Raw genomic sequence first — 21,686 nt, 5'->3', positions numbered from 1 at the left:
TCTTCTCAGCTAAATTGGAATTGTTCATTGCGATCTCGTGTGCATCCATCCATGGCGCTACATGGCCAACTTTTTTTTTCCACCATTCTCTCAGCCAGCAGCCTCATTCATATTCCGCCCGTGCGTCTTTCACGCTCAAATATAGCCTCATCCTACGTCAGTTCCACGTTGCGCCGCACACACATCACGAGCTGATGTTCCATCAGCCTGCCGACAGCGCTGACTGTCTTCTGCCTTCCCTCAGGCTCTGCAGGAGAAGGTGGAAAGTCTACAGAGGCGGCTGCGCAGCTCGGAGAAGGCGCTGCTCAGCAAAGAGCTGGAGAGCGAAGAGAAGGTAATCAGACGCTCCTTGTCTGCGTTTCTTCACACGAGACCCCCCCCCCGCGTGACTCACACCAGCTTAACGTTGCATCACTCGCCGCCCGACGCCGTCTGTCACATCTTCACGCTTCGGTTTAACGTCCCCGCAGTTCATATCTTTACCAGACGCTACAGAAGGTTACACAAGACACATCTAATGAATTCTACCCTCTTGGTTTGTGCGCCAATATCCAACAATCCCCCGTGACGCTACCATCATTCAAGAGATGCCCCTCATGCATTTCCCAAATTCTTCAAGATTTGGCTTCAAGAGGCAGCGCCTTGGGCCAGGAATGCCACCACCGTCTGTGTTTGGAGAGAAGCCTGTGCGCACACACGCGCTCTCCCCGTGGCTCTTGAGAATGCCCTGTAATCAGGCTGTGTTTTGACCTTGACACACACTGAGAAGAAAGCACTAATGACTATACTCGCACAGGAGGCTCTTCTTTGTAGCCCGGTATGTACACCAAAGGCATTCATTCTTTTACCCAGCCCACCCCAGTCCCCCTTCACTCTGATCTGCCTACTGACCCTTGTACACACTTCACACACTCGTCACACAACCTCACTTGTCTGCTCGTCATAAATCTGCACAAAGGTGTCAGCAGTTTTTAGGAGCGTCTGGTCACGGAGCCAGTCCTGCAGGCGCTGCATGTCCTTTCTTCAGATTTTGCAAGAATGAGGAGCACCCATGCGGGTCTTTTGATCTCCGACACTGTTTTCATGTTTACATTTGTGAATTTTAGCCTCATGTAGAAGCAGACTGAGAGAATTGTGACGAACCCAAAAGTCAACTGCTCGATGTGAGGCCTGATACACGCAGAACATCAATTGGCTTGGTTTTGGCTCTTGTTATTGTATGTTTTACAAAGTTATCCTAAAAGATTATTATCCTGGGATCTGAGGTGTTAAGAGTGAATTTGTTCTGACAATAGGGTCAGAAATAGGTCAGCACATAAAGTGAATGGGATACGATTTGTACACATTTTGATATGTTGTATTAAGTGTTGTTTCGATACCGATACTGGTATCGGCAGAGGCCACGATTAAAACTGGTATCGGTGAGTACTAACAAAGTAACATCCCGATACCATTAATTCTGACGCTAATATAGGACTTTGAATGCAGCATCTTGTGTCTTGCTCATGCACGACATTCACTGATGTGTGACATGTTCACTGCATGCCGAGCTAAGAGATCCTATTGGCCCTTGAATGCTCTGAACCAATGGGAGGACAGCTTTTTCGTGTTGACAGAAAAAAAAATAGGTATCAGTATCAGGGGCCAAAAAACAGTATCGGAACAACAGTAGTTGTATTAAACAATATCATATACATGTTGCAATGAACAGTTCCTTGAATCAATACATATTAACCAAGTATTTAATTGATTTTCAATTACGCACTGAAAGACTTCCCAGCTGGTATATGACTTCATTAAGCCACGTTTTTTTTCTTCCTGGCTGTGTGTGTACATGTGTTTTTCCTACTGATTCATTACATTTTTTGATTCATTTGGATGATGCCGTCACGTTGCATTGCTGGCTTTTGTTGGAAGCGACGGGAGGAGGGCTTAGACCTGTTTTGGTTCTCCAGAGATGCGTTTTTACACGAAAAAGATGGCGACATGCAACGACACCTGCTACCGATCGAATGCCATTCAGAAAAGAGAAAGAAATAGGAAACAGCTAAAATATGTTAACAGACTTTATAATGCTTATTCCAATGGGGCTTTATTATATCCCATTTCAGCAGCAAACAATTTGCTATGGCACTCTGTGGGTGCGTTCTGTCACACTTGATTTGCTCATAACTCCTCACTTTTTTTTCTCTTCCGTGCTCTGATGTAAATAGCAGCGATTGGGGTTAGCATCAAGACGCTAGCCGAAAGGACTTGTCCGCTACTACGCATTAGCTTCGCTGCCAATAAATGAGCAGTGACGCATTACGTCATCGGAGCACTGGGCATAACACAACATTTGGTCATTTCAATAAGAAAATGCAGACAATTCATAAGAGTTGGCAGCTCTGAAGACGGCAAATCTCACTCCTCGCGTGTCACCACATTTCAGTTTAAGCTAGCTTGTCAGTATAACACAATCGGACTTTGTATTCTTGTTCATGTCTACAACATCGGCCAAATTACGAGGCTTGTTTTGCGTGACTTTTCTGTATTAAATATATGTTCTTGGCTTTTGTGTACTGTGAGACTGCTTCAGTTAAACAATAAAAATACAGCAAGCAACTTACTAACAGCTCATCATCAACAGCTTTTGGAGTGAAGATGACCCCTTTAGTCCAATGACGTCACGCATGCACAGGGTCGAAAAAGGGGGCGGTGCCAGTGAGCTGTCATGATTTGAAAAATTCACAAAAATGTGCTGAAACATGCTTTTAGGGTAACTTTTCTCATGTCTTCTTACACTTGAAATATTAAACGTCTACAATATTCAAAACCAAAAGTGCGTGGAAACCGACAACGTGAATTGTGTGACGTGCAGTGGAATGTAGCCAGTTAAAAAAACGACCATCATTCCGTCCACACATTTCTTCATCCATGTTGTGTCTTGTCTTTCCAGGCTGTTGCTATGTTTTTTGTTTTGCTGAATCACTTTGAGTCTAGATCAACGGTGATACCAAATCTTTGTGTGTTGAGATTATGGGAGCACACCACACACAGTACAATCAAAAGTGTTAAATGCCTCTTCTTTTTTTTTCTCCATGTGTGGGGTCTATAACATAACAACAATCTCTGATGGAAAAAATTATTGTGTGTACCAGGCCTTGGGTAGTGACGTCCCATAGTATGGTTGTTGGCGTTTAGAGCTAGAAGCATGTTTTTTTTTTTTATTATCAAAATAGGTGGGTCGTTCTGTAATCAAAATAATAAATTCCATGACTATTTCCCTCTATAGAAATGATGAATCCAAAACTTGTACATGTATTTGGCAAGTGGTAATAATATTTTTGCTTATTAGTACATGAATCTGTGAAAGGTTGAATTCTTCTGCCGCTTGTTAATCTTTTCCATTGATCGCTTGACTCAAACGTGTCACTTCAGTGTTCTTGCGGAATTTATTATTCCTGGATCAAAACAAGGGAAATGTTAACAGCTGCATCTGAATCACGTAAGGCCCATTATCAATTGAGATACGGTTTTGGTTCTCAGATAAAAATGTCCACAGTTCCATATGAAGTCATAACAATCACACCCTTGTAGTCAAAGCTATGTGTGGCATCATAGATGCTCCTGTAGTCAAAATTCAATCTGGCCTTGTGAGCCTCAAGGCTGGAACACAAAACGGTTACTAATAGTGAAACAACAACAACAAGGGTAAATAAAGTGAGGAAAAAAGGAATAGTGCTTTCTGTCAGCATGCAGTATCGACTTGCGTTCAATCATCTTCTTTAATTCATTGACACCGGAATTCCTTAATACCTTCCAACCATGTGTTTTCCAGCCTATCTTGCAGCTTTATTGTAACTCCATGTCTTCAAGGAATATCTTTAAAAAAAATTCCCCCTTCTTTTGTCTACCAGAACTGCCTGTCCTTCATCTTTGCTTGGTGGCCATGCTTCTCTTCACTTGTCATTGCAGCCGTGACGTCAACACGCCTCACCATATAAATGCATGCCACAAAAGATTATTTATCATAAACCCCACCCAATGATAGCCTATCTTTGTAATCTGCTGCGGGAGTCATTAAAAAATGCCTTTTCGCGCAGACTTCGTGCGTCATACACAGCCTCTAAAATGGTAGCACAGCAGCTCATTCGGCTTAAGACGATCTACAGTTCCTTGTTCTGCGGCCCGTTCTATCATATATTTTGAAGCAATCGTTGATTATGGGGTTCAACAATACACGGGCCCAGTCTGAATTTAGAGTTGTGCACCTTCATTGTAGTACAATGTAAGATTTTCCGCTTAAATATTAACTCCCTCAGAGCTCTGTTTGTATGTGTTGTTGCACGTGTGTGTTAGAGTTGCAGTTGTTTTTAAGGTTTGTAATTACCGTAATGTCTGGTCCGTGAGATTTTTCTAATGTAAAATGGGTGCCTTGAATCAATAAAGTGGGGAAAACACCATGTTAGTTCCCACACCCTCAGCCAGATCTAAAGCCACTTTTAATCTTAGCCAACCTTTTTTTTTTTAAAGTTCTTTCAGGAAAGCATCTTTCAAATCGCTGCTCAGTGAACTCCAACTCCAATTGCATGCGGAGGTGCAAACTTTGAGTGGCGTCACTTTTGATGTACCGCCTTGTTCCTGACAAGGTTTTGTGTCACTTATTCCGCCAAAAAAATGTCTTCCTGGCAACGACTTACACACACCTTCATTAGCATACATCAACCTTCCAGACAACGTGAGAAGCTTCACTTGAATGTTGAAAGTGGTGCGGGCTTGTTCCTTTCCGCTGGCAGCTGTCAAAAAACGGCGCGTGACAGTAGCGACGGGGCACCACCATCTGAGGACTATATTTAGATGAAATGTTGTAATTCCAGGATGACTGCCGCTCGTCATAGCAGTCTTCAAAACAATCGCAGTCGCACACTTGATCAGGAACTTTGGCTACGTTTTAAAAGGGCTGCAGTCGAAATCTCGGAGTTGACTGCTTCAGGAAATGGCATTAAACTTGATCCAAAAGTCTTGTCATAAAGTATCAAAAATTAGTCTTGATTTTACATAAGGGCAGTTTATTCTAGTCCAGTGGTTCTTAACCTTGTTAGAAGCTCTAAACCCCACCAGTTTCCTATGCGCATTCACCAAACCCTTCTTTATTGAAAAAAAATAAATAAAAAAAATTTTCCCCTTCAAATTTAAGACATAGGTAGAGGGTTTACTGGTGAAAAAATGCACAGGGAGAGTAGCCTTTTCATCGAATCAGGCTATCTTCACTTTGAATTCAGAAAGAAGTGTTGTGCTGTATTCCCCATCTGCATGCAACTTAAGGATGTGCTCCTTTAGTTGTGTTAGCTAGTTGTGCTGGACTAGAATTGCTCAACTTGGCTTTGCAAATCATGCTGTTAAGACGCTTACTCTCAACACTAAACTCAACTATATATTTATAGAACACTTTAAAATAACAGCAGATACAATGAAAACAGCAGAGGCCCCAGAGTTGAACCCTGTGGAACACCATACATTCTGTTATACTGCACATGTGAATTCATATTGCACATCTTCGTCCAACCACTTTCTTTTTTGCACAACATAGCATGAAAGGATTGCAATAATAAAGAAATCACAACAGTGACAAGTCGACTACTGAGCGCACCAAATTCCCTGCAGCACAGATCGGCCAATCGGGGCGTATCATCACGAATCATTTGTCGGTTGTTTGTCTTGACCTCCACCAAACCCCTGGTCAAATCCAGGTTATGAGAAGAGGTGGTTAGAGTAACCAAAAATTGTACTCAAGAGAAGTTACTTCAAAATAACATTACTCAAGTAAAAGTAAAAAGTAGTCACACACAAAAATCACTTAAGTACAAGTAAAAAAGTATTTGCTGAAAAGTACTACTCAAGTACTGAGTAACAATTTGAACACAAAGTCTGATTTATTTTTAAAAACCATGTCATCAGACAGACAAATACATAAAATGATGTGCAAATTCTGGCATCTTCAAATCATAAAATAAGATATAATAACTTTTTTAGCTGAAAAAACAGTGCAAGCAGACACGTTAGCCCAAGCAATCAAGCATGCACAATCCATTCACAAATCGTGGCGTAACTCGCTCGGCGCTGCCTCCCAGTCTGATCACCATAAGTGGCAGTTTCTTAAAGCAAACGCACCAAAACATCATCTTTCGGTTGACTCTTTTGAGTTCTCATCATGCCTGACAGTCTTCAACCAGGGCCGCATTTCCTGTTTACAACTTAGCAATGTGTCCGCGGAAATGCTCTCACACAGTCAGTCAAGTAAAACGCTTACAAAAGTCGCACAACATTATTTACAGATTATGGAACTCGGTGCACACAAAAGGCGCACCGCACCTCATTATAAGGCGCGCCATTGATTTTTGAGAAAATGTAAGACTTTTAAGTGCGCTTTATGGCTGTGAAAATATGGTAAATCTAACATATGAATTTGGGGGCAGGGGGGTGTAATGAATCTAGTGTAGCCCAATGTAGTGGAGTTAGAGTAGTGTTTCTTCTTCACACATCTACTCAAGTAAAAGTATTGTTTGGTAAAACTACTTATAAGTACATTTCTTTCAAAAAGTTACTCAAGTAAATGTAACTCGTTACTACCCACCCCAGTTATGAACCACTGGGAGTTGTCTCAGAGTTATGGCTAACATGTACTTTCATTTCACACAGACTTGCCTTCTGAACGCTTTCAGGTCGTCCTAGTCAGGGGTGGATTTCATTATCAAATCTGCAGCTGTGCTCATATCACTTGTGATGGTTACGCGTTGGTTTTTGTATACGTAAGATAATCTATTAGATCTCATGTAGTCAGGTTCAAACTGAACTAAAAATGGACCCATCACTGTGACTGGCTGAGGTTAAAAGTGAGACATTCCTAGTTGCAACATGCTTTTTATTTATTTGGCTAAGAAATGTGTCTTTTAACAAATACTGAAAACTAATAAAAACAACACTGCAATATTTGTTGGTGGAAGAGGCAAACAAGCATATTAATGACGTGCAGAAAAAAATATTTGAATTATTTTTGCTAATGCAATTGGTTGTTTGTTTCTATTGTGCCCGGTGATGGTTATCCTGACTGGCTGCCAAGAGCAGCAATCACATTTAATTATATGATAGTACTTGGGGCATAACCAAACATATCGTAGTTGTTTTTATTTCTATTGTGCACAGTGGAGGTGATCATTAATGATCGGCAAAAGAACAATCGGCATGAATTACAGGACAAACTGCCGACACGACCTTTCATATTTCGAGTTGGATTCGCTCATAAAATTTGATAACATTATGACTTACAAGGAAGGAACCCATAACAGTAACTTTGATGTGTTGTTTTTCTACTAATCGAGTTTCATTTTTACGCTTCAAGGTGGCGAATATTGTTAATCGCCTTGCAAGAAAGCATCACATCACAGTAATCAAGTGTCACATCAGGACCGTGGCTGCTTCAAAGCTTGCCAACGTGGGGGAAGTACGTCGTAAAAATGAAAACAACGCCCTCTTGTCATTGGAAAAGCATCCAATAAAAACGTCAACAAACATTTTAAAATAGAGAATGGAAAATGTCTGTGATTATGAACTTCCCCATCAGTTTACTGTAATGTTGGTGTGACGTGAGGTGCAAAAAAAGTCCAAAATGTTCTACAAGCATTCTCTGTTAGCCTAGCATATGATAATTCCACCGCAGTAGTGCTGCTATTAAAAAAGGCTGCTTTATCCACCCACATTCATTGCATAGTTAACTATGGTTTAGGTTTAGCAGGATATACTCAGAGAAATGCGTCACTGGAAAATCCTTGGTCTGTAGAAAAAAGTGGTCACTTTTTTTTTTTATCTTGTTCCGCAAAGGTTGAATGGAGGCATATTTTTTGTTTGTTTAACAAACAGTGTAAGAGCCATTTCTGTTTGCCCTGGCCTGAGACTACTTAATCAGTGGGATGATGAGTCTCAGGTGTAACCAGTGGGAGAAGAAAAACGGTTTAAGAACGCGGTCGGTGGCGTGGTGGGGGTGATCGTGTTGTGTCTGGTCATTATGGACTCACGTTTTCTGTCCAAGTGCAAACAGAATTGAAACGAACTGTAAGTAAAATAAATTTAGCATATAGCAATAAAAGTCGAAACTGGAGTGAGCGTTCGTCATATAACCACGCGTCAAAACAACAACCCACAGGTAACCATGGTGACCCGTTTTGATTGTCTCAATTATTTAAACCATAAGGAATTAAAATGATGTTGATGACTGAGGATCACACAAATGGAGGATATAAAAAAAAGTCTACATACTCCAGTTGTTTTTTTGTTTCGTTCCAAGAGACGCAACAATAAACAGCTGAGATTTTTGCACAATTGTATCTTATAATCAATGATCTGGCTGTGTTCATAATTAACCAATCAAAGCTCTTGTTAAATGGGAGTCAACATTCACCTGCCACCATTTAAAGTGAAGTTCAGCCGTTCTAGTTAGCTTTTCAAGGTGATTTCTTTTCTCTTTTATGATTTACCTTTGTCTCATTGTTTAATCTCACAAAATCTGGCATTGGAACAGGGTTGTGTATCTGACCACTGTATTGCTATGCTAGCCTCTGATGCTACAAGCAGAGTTCTTTGGAACTTTTTTGATCATCAACAAATGTGGCTGATGACTCTCTAAAGTTACCAGCCAGTCATTTTTTTAAACCTTAGCTCCACTGTTTTAATCTACCTATCACACTGGTTGCACTCTAGACGATAGTGTGATGTACTGCGCAGCCACTAGGCATATTTAATGTCATTACTTAGCATTAAGTATTACACTCCGCCGCCTTCATTTTGTTCCAGTGCTCCATTTTTATAGCCACTTTCAGTCCCGTTACCACGGCCGACAGCAACATGCCGAAAAGTAAATCCATTCGTCCTTGTTGTTCTTATTTTGACCGTTGCGTTTAATGCCGCGCGGTTTTCATAGTATTCATATCCCCAAACAGAGCTGAGTCGAGTATGTACCCTGCAGTGGAAAAAGCGGCTTGAGTGAGCTGCTTTATGTTGGGATCATTTCAAGTGGGGGTCCGCTTTGAAGTGCTTCCCAATCCTTCGTATTGTGCCCGCGAAGATGAATTAGCCAAAGCCATAACAATCAGTTAAATCCACAACAGGAAAATTATTTTGGGAAAAGCAGTCTCTTTCACTCATGCACTCTTCACTTGAAAGGCCTGACTGATGAAAGGTGGATTTTGGCTGTCAAACACATGCTGACCATTTACACAATTAGTCCGTTACCTTGACTTACGAGGGTCCCATCTTCAAGGTTTTTTGAACTGCGAGTCCCCACCTGGTTAAGTTGACTTATGGTTTGTCCCAACTTACAGTAATTTAAAAAAAAATACATTTCAACTGCTGTATTTCTTCACATCATAGGTGTCAAACTCTGGTCCTGGATGGCCGCAGTCCTGGAGGTTTTGGATGTTTCCGTTCTCCAACACAGCTGATATATGATCAGCTGATCAGCAAGCTCTGCATAAGCCTGATAACAATCCCGCTGATTGGAATCAGCTTGTGTTGGAAGTGAGAAACCTCCAAAACCTGCAAGACTGCGGCCCAATGCTTTACATTCTCTTTTGTTTCATTGTTTAACTATACGGTGATATTTTTACATTCATTCATTCACTAGCAGAATATTGTTTGTGACACTATAAGCACCAAACTGAACAAAAGTGTAGACACTTCATTTACTAGAAGAAAACTGTTGTTTAAAATCTCCAGTTATCAGCAGCAGAACGTGGGTTGGTTTCACCCAAAAACACAATTTGCTGACCCAAAAGCAGAGAAAAGATAGTAGTACATCTTTCTTACTTACACTCATCCATCCATCCATCATCTACCGCTTGTCTGGGGTCAGGTTGCGGGGACAGCAGCTTTAGCAGGGAAGCCCAGACTTCTCTCTCCCCAGCCACTTCAGCCAGCTCCCCCGACGGGATCCCAAGGCGTTCCCAGGCCAGCCGAGAAACATTGTCTCTCCAGCGTGTCCTGGGTCGTCCCCGGGGCCTCCCGCCAGGAAGGCGTCCAGGAGGCATCCGAACCAGCTGCCCGAGCCACTTCAACTGGTTCCTTCTCAACGCTTCTTTCTTACACCTCAAACTATAATTCAAAAACAAGACTGATCAAGGGCTTTACATGCAAAATAATCACTGACATCTAAAACTAACACGTGCCATGAGCTGTGCTAACTCATCACAAGGCTTGATTGGAACAATTGCTTTTTTACCTGCCGTTTGCCATTCACGACATGAATTGCGTCGTCTTTTCACACTTTCCACTACCTACTCTGACATGTCCGTTTATACTTTCTACCATACATATCTTTACTCTGTCTGACTTCCAACATGTTGGCATTTCTCTCCCTCATAATGGATGTGACAAAGTGAGATTTTTACTTTTTATCTTTAACTTTAGAGCTGTGCTTATCACAAAACAATTCATTTCAGTGGGGAATATTGATTTCATGTTGAAGCGGCCAACACTTGGCAATTCCAAATACCAAGAATGTGCCGTGGGAGTTGGTCCGTGCATGTCATTCGTCAGACTTGTGCTCTTAATTGCAAAAAATCCCTGACTCAGCAATTGGATTGACGCCGCAGATGCTTTTATAGCTCAAACCCTGTGTTTGTGCGCTCTGCTGCTATATGCGAACCCTGGCGAGCTTTCCATTCATGTGTGTTTGTCGGTTTGAAAGCCGTTCTCAGCTTCTATAATCAGACTCTGGTTTGGTCGGCGTGTAATTTAGCCCCAGACAGACTTCCTCCAGTTCCTCCCCCGGCGGAGATGTTAGCAAGCGAACTCGCCAGAGAGCCTCCGCCGCCGCCGCCGCCGCCGCCGCCGCCACATTGATGCGTTCTTGTGTAAATGCGCCGTGTCATAGAGTTAGCGACGCTTAGACGTGAGCAGCCAGCAGGGGGTGTTGTGCCGGCCTGTGCCGGGACCCCCTGTGGTCATTTGAATGCGCTCTGACAAGTGAGGAAGCACTCTGAGCTATGAATAGAGTGGGAATGCCTTGTGTGTGTGTGGGGGGGGGGGGGGAGGCCATAAAAAGTAGTGCTTTGACATCTGTTCCAGGTAAAGTGCTACCTTGACTTAATTCAATCAACTGAGCCCATCCGACCCAAAAATATAATCTACTTCTAACAAAAGCACGAGTGAGAGTATGTGAAAAGTTACTGCGAGGTGAAGCGGGAATTGTCCCTGATGGTCACTTTCAAGTCTCATAAGCCACGTTTCCGCCGCAGGACGTTCGGGTATGGCGAGGGGGGGGAGGGACTTTCAGAGGAACCGTCCTCTCAGCCGGCCCGCTTGTGGCGGTGTCGCCACTGCGGAGTACGACCCATTTCGCGACGTCACGAGTTTCAATCAACACGTAAACGCCGTGCGACAGTTTCTCCCGTGACGTCACCCAAGCACCGCGTGACGAAAATCTCGAAGAAAGAGAAAAACTTTAGGTGGTTGCTGTTTTTCCCTGCTTTTTATTTAATGTACTTGGCGTGGGTGGATGGTTTGAGTGAGTTTGAGTAGAGGAGACGGCGTTTAGATGAAAAATTTGAAAAGGCTAACAGTAGAGTGGAACGATTTTTGTGAAAGAGACTTAAGCCGAGAATGCATCATCGTCGCACATGAAGGTAAGATCATTTTTTATACTAAATCATTTTTAGCCAATCAGCACAAAAGCCCGATCGGAAGTTTATCGGGCCGGCGGAGTGCCTCCCCTCGAGTAGGACCTCCACTCGTCCCCGTAAGTTCCTGTAAATGTGGCCCGGTTGGGAAGACGCGCACTTACGGGGTCGGCCCCGTAAATGTACCCCGAAGTTCCTGCGGTGGAAACGCGGCTATGCATTGTAACGAGAGGCTTTTTCTAGTTGCTGTGTTTTCATATGCTCTTTGGTCATTTGAGGTTCCCGCACATGCATCCTCAGGTCACCACAGTGCGTCAGGAGTGCGAGGAGAAGATGAAAGGTCTGATTCCCGCCGAGCTGAGACAGGAACTGGAGGACACCATCACGGCACTCAAAACTCAGGTGGTCACTTCCGTCTTGTCTGTGTGTCCTTAGGCTGGATTGTTATACTGTGAAGTTCAAACGACACATTTCTGCAGTTTTGCTCTCAAGTGGGACAATTTGTATACATTTTTTAAATGCAACAAATCAGATATGTTCAGATCAAAATCAGGCCTTTTAAATGTCAAAAAAGTACAATATGTATCGGATATCAGCCAATGTGAGTTGTGTTTTCAATGTGCACGATAAACATTTTTATTATATGTATTCTACAATTTCAAAAATGCTGCTTAAACCGCTAACACAATTGCTCTCACTCGTTTTACCACAAGTACACGAGTAGTGTCTATTTTACACAGGAAAGAAAAGACAACTGAATTGTACCGAAGCAAATAAAAGCTTTCAATCTGGGCATCACCAGCCGTCTTTCACAGGCCAAAAACCAAATGCCACAATTCGCCGTGTCACGCAGTTGGCAGAATGCTTCGCATATCTGCGGCGTGCTCGCGCTCAGTCGTGCCTTTTTTTAACACGTGTGGAATTCGACATAAAACATATGCTGGTATGTTTGCGCAGTTCCCTTGAATTGCAATAAAGCCCTTTCATGTTGTCAACATTGACATAATATGACTGAATTGAGGATTCGTTTCATCTGTGTCGATGCCACAGGAAGTGATGTCATTGTCCAGTCCACCATCACTGTCAGTTGTAAAACCTTTATGAACATTATTATCTCATGTAACATTGTAACATTCTTGACTGTCATCCAAGTGTGAAAGAAAGTGAAGTTGTCAGGTGACATACACTGCTGAGCCAAAAGCGTATACATTTTGTTACCATGTTGTTGTAAGCTTTAAGGGACCAAAAAAGAAACATTTAAATAAGCGGCCAATTTATCTGTTATCAAAATGTTTTTCTGCCAGACATCAGAATTGGCATCAGCCTAAAAAAAAAAAATCCATGTTGGTTGGGCCCTATTTTTAGTATTTATATTTTACAATAAAAGATTATTTTCTTTAAGTAAAAACTCGTAACCACTTGCACTTGAACATATGAATGGATTTCAATTCATTTCAATGGGGATTTCATGTATAAGAATCTGAAGGCCTTGGAGCTCATCTCTGTTGTTTGGTATCGTGGCTTGCCAAATGTAACGCTAGATCTTTACTGATGCCCCCTGCCGACCCCGTCCCCCCCCTCCCCCCCCCCCCCCGCGCCTCGTCTCAGAAAGGAATGTTCCCCTGAGCTCCAGTCGGAACAATACAATTCTTTAGGAGGCGTGCTCATGCGCTGCCAGGCTCTACGTGCCGCCGTGTAAACGTAGAAGGGGTTTATTTTCACTTTAGCCAGACACTTCATAAATAAACCCCCCGCCACGTAGCCAAACAAAAGGCTGGCACAGCCCGGCCGCATGTTGCGTCCGAACCTCGGCCAACCCGCATCGTAATCTTCCCTGCCGTTCCCTTGCGCCTTAACCCCTGCGCCCTAATCTCATGACCCTGACCCTTCTGTCCCGACCCCCCTGGACTCAACAACCGAGCCTTTCATCCACCGAGCCTGCTTCATTTACCCCCCACTCCGTCCCCAGCGAAAAGCACAACTCATCCAAAGCATTCTTTTCTAATAAAGGTTGATAACGCGTGTTCATGTTGCAGGTCAATTTCCTTCAGAAGAGGGCCGACTTCCTACAGGAAAGTTTGGATGCATGTCGCAACAAGAGGTTAGTATTAGTTAGTATTGGACATACGTTTGCCTGGAGATGTGTGATTTAGCAGTTTGACAATAATATGAAGTAGTATTCATTAGGGGTGTGGCAAAAAATCGATTCCCTTAAGAATCGCGATTCTCATTCATCCCTTTGTTTGTGTGTGCCTTTATTGGGAGCGCTGTTCATGTTGTACCCAATTTGGCCACTTAGGGGCAGTGTGGTTCCACGCGGTCTGATACACTGTTAAGTTGTAGCCACATTAGAGAGTAAAAAGGAAAATGTCACGATCAAGTTATTCCAATAAAAGTTTGTTTGTTTTTTTCAGCGTGGAGACGTTCTTTTGAGTGATTTAAGTGGACTAATTAGCATTAGCGAGTCAGACTGGAGTAGATCATTTCGATTCCTTGAACATCTAGAAATTGAAGCAAAAATCCTTGTCAATCAAATAATTTTGATATTTAAAAAATCGTTCTTAATCGAAAATCGATGCTGAATCGAATCGCACACTCAAAAAATCTGAATCAAATCGAATTGTGAGACATTCAAAGATTCCCACCCCTAGTATTCATATTCACGGTCATCACATCCATTTCACCGTTTTATTTGAATCAAATTTAGTGTCTTGTGTTAAGAACCTTAAAATGTGCTTAAATATATTTCAACATTTAGAGACTTCGATTGAAATTAATTCATTATGAAACAAATGATTTGGCATAATCATTGCATACCCTGAGATGCCCTCCCGAGCCGCCCCCACCCCCAACCCCCTGTGCATATGACTAATGCCTGTTTTGGTACAAATGGATGACTGTAATGCGTCGCTGCAGAAGGAAGCGGTCATCCACTAAGATAAGTGTATGCAGATGAGTTTCTGCACCTTAGACTGCTTAGTCAGCTCGTCGTTTGATTTAGTACATCCCTCATGGCTTTATGGCCTCTGGAAAAAGAGTTTGGGAAGATGGCGTAGACACAGGTGTAAGCTTTTGTGAAATACGAAATGCTTTTTTTGTCTGGGTGGCAGCTGACATGACACGTCCTACCATTTTCATCAATGATAATGTTATACATCGTCGCTGCGATATGAAAAACACTTATGTCCATTTTTTTATTTTTGTATTTGTACACACACATATATATATATATATATATATATATATATATATATATATATATATATATATATATATATATATTAGGGGTGTTAGAAAAAATCGATTCAGCAGTATACGCAATATTACAGCACGCAATTCTCAAATTGATTCAATATGCGGTAGAATCGATTTTTAAACATCAATTTTTTATGGGAATATTCAACAAAACGTCTTACTTAGGGTTAGGATTCACACATTAAGCATGGAAGAATGTTATATTAATGGAACATGAAGCCTTAATATTTTATTTCAGTGCTGTTCAAACATGAAACAGACTGCAACCTGTTTGTTAAATGCAGTGGCTCAGTTATAAGCCTGAATTTTCAGATAAATAAATACATGTCCATACAAATCTTACAGCGTACATGTACAAGTTTACTGATTTGCATTTTCTAAATTTGATTTAAAAAAAAAAAATCGCAATAATCAATTTATAGATTCGTATCGGGATTAATCGGTATCGAATCGTGACCTATGAATCATGATACGAATCGAATCACCAGGTACTAGGCAATTCACACCCCTAATATATATATACTGTATATATATTATTTTAAAAAAAAGTGTTGATGTTAGTGCGCAACAGTATATGATGGACGATGCAGTGTTTGCTAAGTCAAGCAAGATGGCGTGTTTTCTTATTCCCTGAAAAGTCGTCAGTTTGGAGATGCAAGGATTTTTCCCGGCAGCGTCGAGATGGAAGTGTATCGGAGTGTGTCAGACGGAACGGAACTTTTACAGACCGGAAGAATAAAGGGCTTTAATCAAAGTTTCCAATATACTCTTGCTGACAATTGCGTTGGTGCAGATACTGATTATTATGGGATACTTGTCGACAGCATGCTTTGATTCATCTCCCATCCATCAGAGCATAAGTACGATTTGTCGTTTACGTAAATGGGGCGAGAAGCCTAATCAAAGCACGCTGCCACTCACGTTCCCGCAAGCATCTCTCAGGATTAGTAAGCTCCTCCTCCTCGCTACTCAAAAGTGAGTCAGATGTTGAGAATCTCAAAGGAAACTTCAGTCAGATTCAAGGAGTTTATATTTGTCCCCAGGGTGACGTTGTTAAGAAACACGTTTGCTGCTCTTTCTGCCCAGGTAGCCTCAAGCTTGGGACACGGAGACCACCAATCAGATGTGAGCATTGATCGGACTTCGAGTTTTTCCACTACATTTTCCTCATGTTCTGTAAGATCTTTTTATGAGATACACTCACCAGCCTCAATATTAGGTACGCGTGTACAATCTTATGAGGTCCAATGCAAGAGCTGAGTATCTATAAGTCAGAATGTATAAACGTGTGCAAGAACACGTGAGCTCAACATGGCGGGGCTTGTGAACATCACATGACCACACTCAGAAAAGAGGTGAGCCGTGATTGGTCGGTCGTTACCTGAGCCCTGAGCAACTGTGATGTCATTTACAGTTGATGGCAAGTGGCAAAATGCCCCCCCCCCCCCCCCCCCCCTGAGATGGATAGAAACTGGTGGATTTTGTTGCTTCATTCATGTTCCGCATCAGACTGCCATGTTTAGATTCGCGCATACAACATATATATATATATATATATATATTTTTTTACTTGACTTCCCCTTTAACTAATCAAACATGTTAGGAAAAAAAAAGTTTTTTTTGTGTACAGAGATTTTTTTTACTTTTTTTGTTTTGTTTTTACCGCCATTATTATTTAAAAAATAATAATTAAGCAGAGTAGGCCTATACTTGTGTACTATTAATATTTAAACGTATTATGTTGGAATGTGTCATTTACGTGTCTGATGAACCATTTTTCTTAATAAAACACGTTGCTTCATTTTTCTATTTCTATGGTTGTTGTTTTTATTTTATTTTCCATTATGTCATTATTTTAGATTTTCCAAATGAATGCTTCAGCTGAGAATGTGGAGCTTTTACAAGCATAATGCTACTTTGTGCTGAACTTGATGCTGCTGGTATCTTGTGTAACCAGCAGCCAAGCTTTGCTTTGCCTTCCATGCATTCCGTCCATACTTTGTGTCTTGTAAAACGTATATTTCAAAGAGCATAATGGCCTTGTTTTTTCCACACTTACACCACATGTGCGTGCGTGCGTGCGTGCGTGCGTGTATGCGAGACCTGCTCTACTGTCTCCAAATGAAACTTGACACCCGCCTTTATTTATGTGATGGCCTTTTTCATTCTGCTGCCTGTGCAGAGTGAGTGATGAGAGCAAAAAAAAAAAGAAAGAAAGAATGTCATCTGAGAAAGAGGAATGTAAACGTTAAGCCCTTTTTCTTTAGCATGACCTGAGAGTGACCCTCGACATTTTACAAGAAACCGTCGTTGCTTGTGTTTATCAGGCAAGACCCTTATTTGGTAGCGTGCTACAAGTGCCTGTCTTGCAGGTAACCATCAGTATCCAAACTTGATACTGTATTTCCTCAAATAGTTCAAATGCCGTTCCACAATGAATCACTCTGCAGTTGAGTAAAGTACATTATCATGGCACTGTTTGAAAACTTATAATTTCCTGCTCAACAATTGACTGACAGCAGCGTCGCTAGTTGGAAAACATTTCTACAAATAAAGGCCTCCTTTCAAATGGACGCCTCCTCTACTGTAAATAAACACCTCTGCAGTTGAAAAACATGGCGGCGGTCGGGAGGGACGAAATAGAACAGGAAAAAGTGTAGCCGATATGCCTACAATTCTGTCAACCAGTCAAGTGATCACAGTAGTTCGGCCCTTAAGCACGCATTTGGAGAAATAAAGACCTCCTCTCAAATTTACGCCTCCTTCAAATAAACAGAAGAGAACCGGGAAAAAGTACAATATTTTGGCATACTGAATGCTAATAAATCTCTCATTACTAATTAGGTTACCATGGCTAGATGAATCCTCACAAAAGAAGTTCTATGACCTCCTCTCCAAATCAACGCCTCTGCGGTTGAGACAGGGAAAGTAGTGCATTTTGGCACTGTGGAATGCTTACAATTCTGTCAAAAAAATAATAAGTTGCCACACAAGTAGCTGCACCCTTACACAAGCATATTCACTCCCAGCCATTTTCACTGACGCAACCCCCCTTCGCTCCCGGCTGTTTTACTGGATTTTGACTGATTTTGCAAGATCCACGCAGTATTGAGTTCTATTGCTTTAAAAACATGCAACCTACCAAAAGAGAGATTAGAGTCTCTTCTTTCATCAGGAAAAAAAAATGAATTCTATCCATTTTCGTTTTGCAGCAATTAGCATTAGAAGTTTCATCAATATTCACAAACCCGTTGAAAACACTGGGGAAAAGAGCTTGTTGCAACATGGCCCGGGTTGATCTCTTATACTCTGCTCCCAACTGCTGGCCGTTTTTTGTAATAACATTGCTTGAAGTGACCTCTTTAGGTCAGAGGCTGCATCAAAGCCTTCTCTATGCTCTAGCATTTAAAAAAATAACAACACTTATAAATACGTTTTTGGGACCATGGTAATATTCAAAATAGAACATTTTTATATGTGTTTGGGAGCAAATGAGTTAATAAAGGCCTCCCTCACATATAGTAAATATGTCTTATGCCGTATAAAGGGGAAAGTCCAGTATTTTTTGCACGATGCTAACAAATCAGTCGCCTGATCAACTGACTCTAGCTCCACCCTTGCAAGCATTCCTACAAATAAAAGCCTCCACTCAAATTAACGCCACCTCACATACAATATACAGAAAAAAAGTGCCGCATTGTGGCACTGTTTGAATGCAACAATTACCTGTTGAGCAAGACACTGACATCACATCTGGCAGCTCTGTCTTTAAAAAACAACAACATTTGAACAATTAACTCATTCACTGCCATTGACGGCGATAGACGTAAAAAATTCATTTTAACTATTTCTATTAGTTTAACATTTTTTCCACTTTTGTTAACAAAAGTATAAAAACCTAAAAAAATAAATACATTTAGAACAGATATAAAATGTGTGATTAATCGTGAGTTAACTAGTGAAGTCATGTGATTAATTACAATTAAAAACTTTAATCGCCTGACGCCCTGAATTTTTTATCTGTTCTTCTTCTTTTTTTAAATTCATTCACTGCCATGGACGGCTATAAACGTCAAAAAATATTTTTTAACTATTTCTATTAGTTTAACAATTTTTTCCACTTTTGTTAACCAGAGTATGAAAACCTAGAATTTTGTTATTGTACGTTTAGAACAGATATAAAATTTGTGATTAATCGTGAGTTAACTAGTGAAGTCATGCAATTAATTACAATTTAAAAAATGAATCGCCTGTCACCCCTAATTTTTAACTCATTCACTTCCATTGACGGCTATAAACGTCAAAAAATCATTTTAACTATTTCAATTAGTTTAACTTTTTTTCCCCCACTTTCGTTAAGAGTATGAAAACCCTTTTTTTTATTGTACATTTAGAACAGATATGAAATTTGTGATTAATCGTGAGTTAAATAGTGAAGTCATGCGATTAATTACGATTAAAAACTTTAATTGCCTGACGCCCCAAGTTTTTAATAATCTTTTCTTTTTTAATTCATTCACTGCCATTGACGGCTATAAACGTCAAAAATTCATTTTAACTATTTCTATTAGTTTAACATTTTTTCCCCACGTTTGTTAACAAGAGTATGAAATCCTAGAATTTTTTTATTGTACATTTAGAAACTGATATAAAATTTGTGATTAATCGTGAGTTAACTAGTGAAGTCATGCGATTAATTACAATTTAAAAAATGTTATCCTCTTGCCTCTTGCCCCTAATTTTTTTTTATTTTTATTTTTTTATGAATTTATGGCAGTGAATGAGTTAATAATCTTTTTTTTTAAATGAACTTATGGCAGTAAATGAGTTAAAGACCTCCCAAATAAACTTTGCAATTCAGATACAGGTACTCTCTGCTGTTGAGTAATTCTCCAACCTCAGAGCAAATGCAAGACAATGAGCTTTGTTTTTGATGTGACTGAACATTCGCCACTGTGAGTCCTGACAGCCGCTGATTCCTCCCTAATGAGTCTGTCTGCATTTTTTAGGCGATCACGCCCAACTCTCCGGTCGAACCTTGCCTTTAATCCCTCGCTTATTACGCTGACAACTAATTGATTGTCTCCCGCTAAAATAAGCTTGGTAATTGCGCGTGTGTAAATTACAAGGCCTGCTTGTTGTTTAGGTGGACAGGGCGGACCCATTAAGAATGAAAGCGGCCCGCTTATCTCCACATCACAGGGCCGACAGAATGTTGCGCATTGGCCGGTCGACCACGATTATATGCGATTTGTTTTACAGTAGCATGACGCTCAAGGCTGCCCCATGACACTTTAGTGACTCGTGTAGTAGTGCTTTATAGGCCGAGGTCAAAAAGAAAAAGGAAAAAAAAAAGGCAACATGAAATTGCTTTATGACACACTGTTAATCCAAAATGGAGGTTATTTGGTTAATGCGTTTTCCCCTTCAAAGCTGTTTTTTGTTATCAGCGTTCTTCTGTTCCTGCGACAGGTTGTTTGAGGACAAGAGGCCGAGATAAGTCAAGCTGTAAAAAGGAAGTGACACAAGGTCAGGGCTTATCTTTTTTTTTTTCTTCTTTTTTTTTTTGCACCACTTGACACTGGCACCTGAATGACATCATCAACGTACACTTTTTGTAGACGTTGCACCTGAGGAGGCCTGCTTTTGCCACCTTGCATAAATAAACCTGTTTAGCCACACATGCACGACGCTAACACTTGACACTGTTTTACTGTCTGCCATCAACTCTTTTTGTCTGTACGCTGGCTCATGAGATTCTTTGTCGCTATGGTATTTATGGCATGCCATTCTTTTTCTTCTTTTTCTTTCCCTCCCTTTTTCCCCACCCTGTCACTCCAGCAGTGAAAAGGATATGCAGCTGTGTGCTTTGAAAGCGGCTTTAGAGGCTGTATAGCCTCAGCCGCGAAGGCACAGCAGGTTGTGTCTGTGTAATTGTGCTCGCAATGTTCTGTCTGGCTTTACTTTCAGCTGAGAGGCCAAAGAGGAGGAGAACATATACTTTCATTTTATTACTAATACTACTAGTAGTTGTTGTGGTTGCAGAAGATTTAAAATATCCTAATTGTCATCTACCTTCATGGAGTAGTAATAATGTCATCATTTTTAATCCATAGTAGTAGCTTATTCTTTATTTGAGTAGAAGTGGTGGTGCTGCTAGAATTCCATTATTATCTTAGTAGTATTAATGTAATAGTTGTTGTATCACTACTAATATCTGCTGCTGCTGTGAAAGTGCTGTATAAATAAAGTTGTGTTGAATTGAGAGTAGCATCAGCATTTTAAAAGTAACAGTAATAACAGTAGTAGAGTCACTATTGTAGTGTTTTAAGTTGTAAGTATTTTAGATTCACACTAGGGCCATTTCTTCCGTACCGTACTGAAGCCTGATTATTTGATTTTGAGTTGTTTAAATGGATACATTTGCACATTTTTATTTTATTTTAAAATAACACATTTAATAAAAAGGAACATGCATAATCATAGTGTTTCAAAGATGTTTTATTTGTCTTAATATTATTTACATTTAGATATTTTTCTTGTTTTGTACCAAAAAATTAAATGCTCACCCTAATCGTGATTAATATTTTCTTCATAATCGAGCAGCCCTAATTTTAGTAGCAAAATTGGTGTGATATCTAATAGCTGTAGTAGTTTAATACTGTAGTAGGACTTCTACTTTATTGCAGTAGCAGTAATGTAATCGTAATAGTATTTTAGTAGTAGTAGCATTTCTTAAGTATTGTCACCATACATAGTATTCACTGACGTCGTGGGATC

General features: G+C 40.7%; 1 protein-coding gene across 2 annotated transcripts in view; it reads left to right on the top strand.

Annotated features, from left to right (window-relative positions):
- Positions 1–21,686, top strand: part of LOC144043639 (axin-2-like) — a 188,185-nt gene that overhangs the window by 141,527 nt on the left and 24,972 nt on the right. Inside the window, exons 24-27 of one of the 2 annotated variants that reach the window (XM_077557493.1) lie at positions 245–334; positions 11,952–12,053; positions 13,688–13,752; positions 15,993–16,031. In XM_077557493.1, coding sequence (XP_077413619.1) covers positions 245–334; positions 11,952–12,053; positions 13,688–13,752; positions 15,993–15,996 — 261 coding nt within the window. In that variant the 3' untranslated portion in view covers positions 15,997–16,031. Of the gene's footprint in view, positions 1–244; positions 335–11,951; positions 12,054–13,687; positions 13,753–15,992; positions 16,716–21,686 lie in introns of those variants that run through there. The other variant, XM_077557492.1, reaches the window with a different exon arrangement.

Source organism: Vanacampus margaritifer, chromosome 2, assembly GCF_051991255.1.
Source record: "Vanacampus margaritifer isolate UIUO_Vmar chromosome 2, RoL_Vmar_1.0, whole genome shotgun sequence".
Taxonomy (NCBI): domain Eukaryota; kingdom Metazoa; phylum Chordata; class Actinopteri; order Syngnathiformes; family Syngnathidae; genus Vanacampus; species Vanacampus margaritifer.
This window is presented reverse-complemented; position numbering and strand designations above follow the sequence as displayed.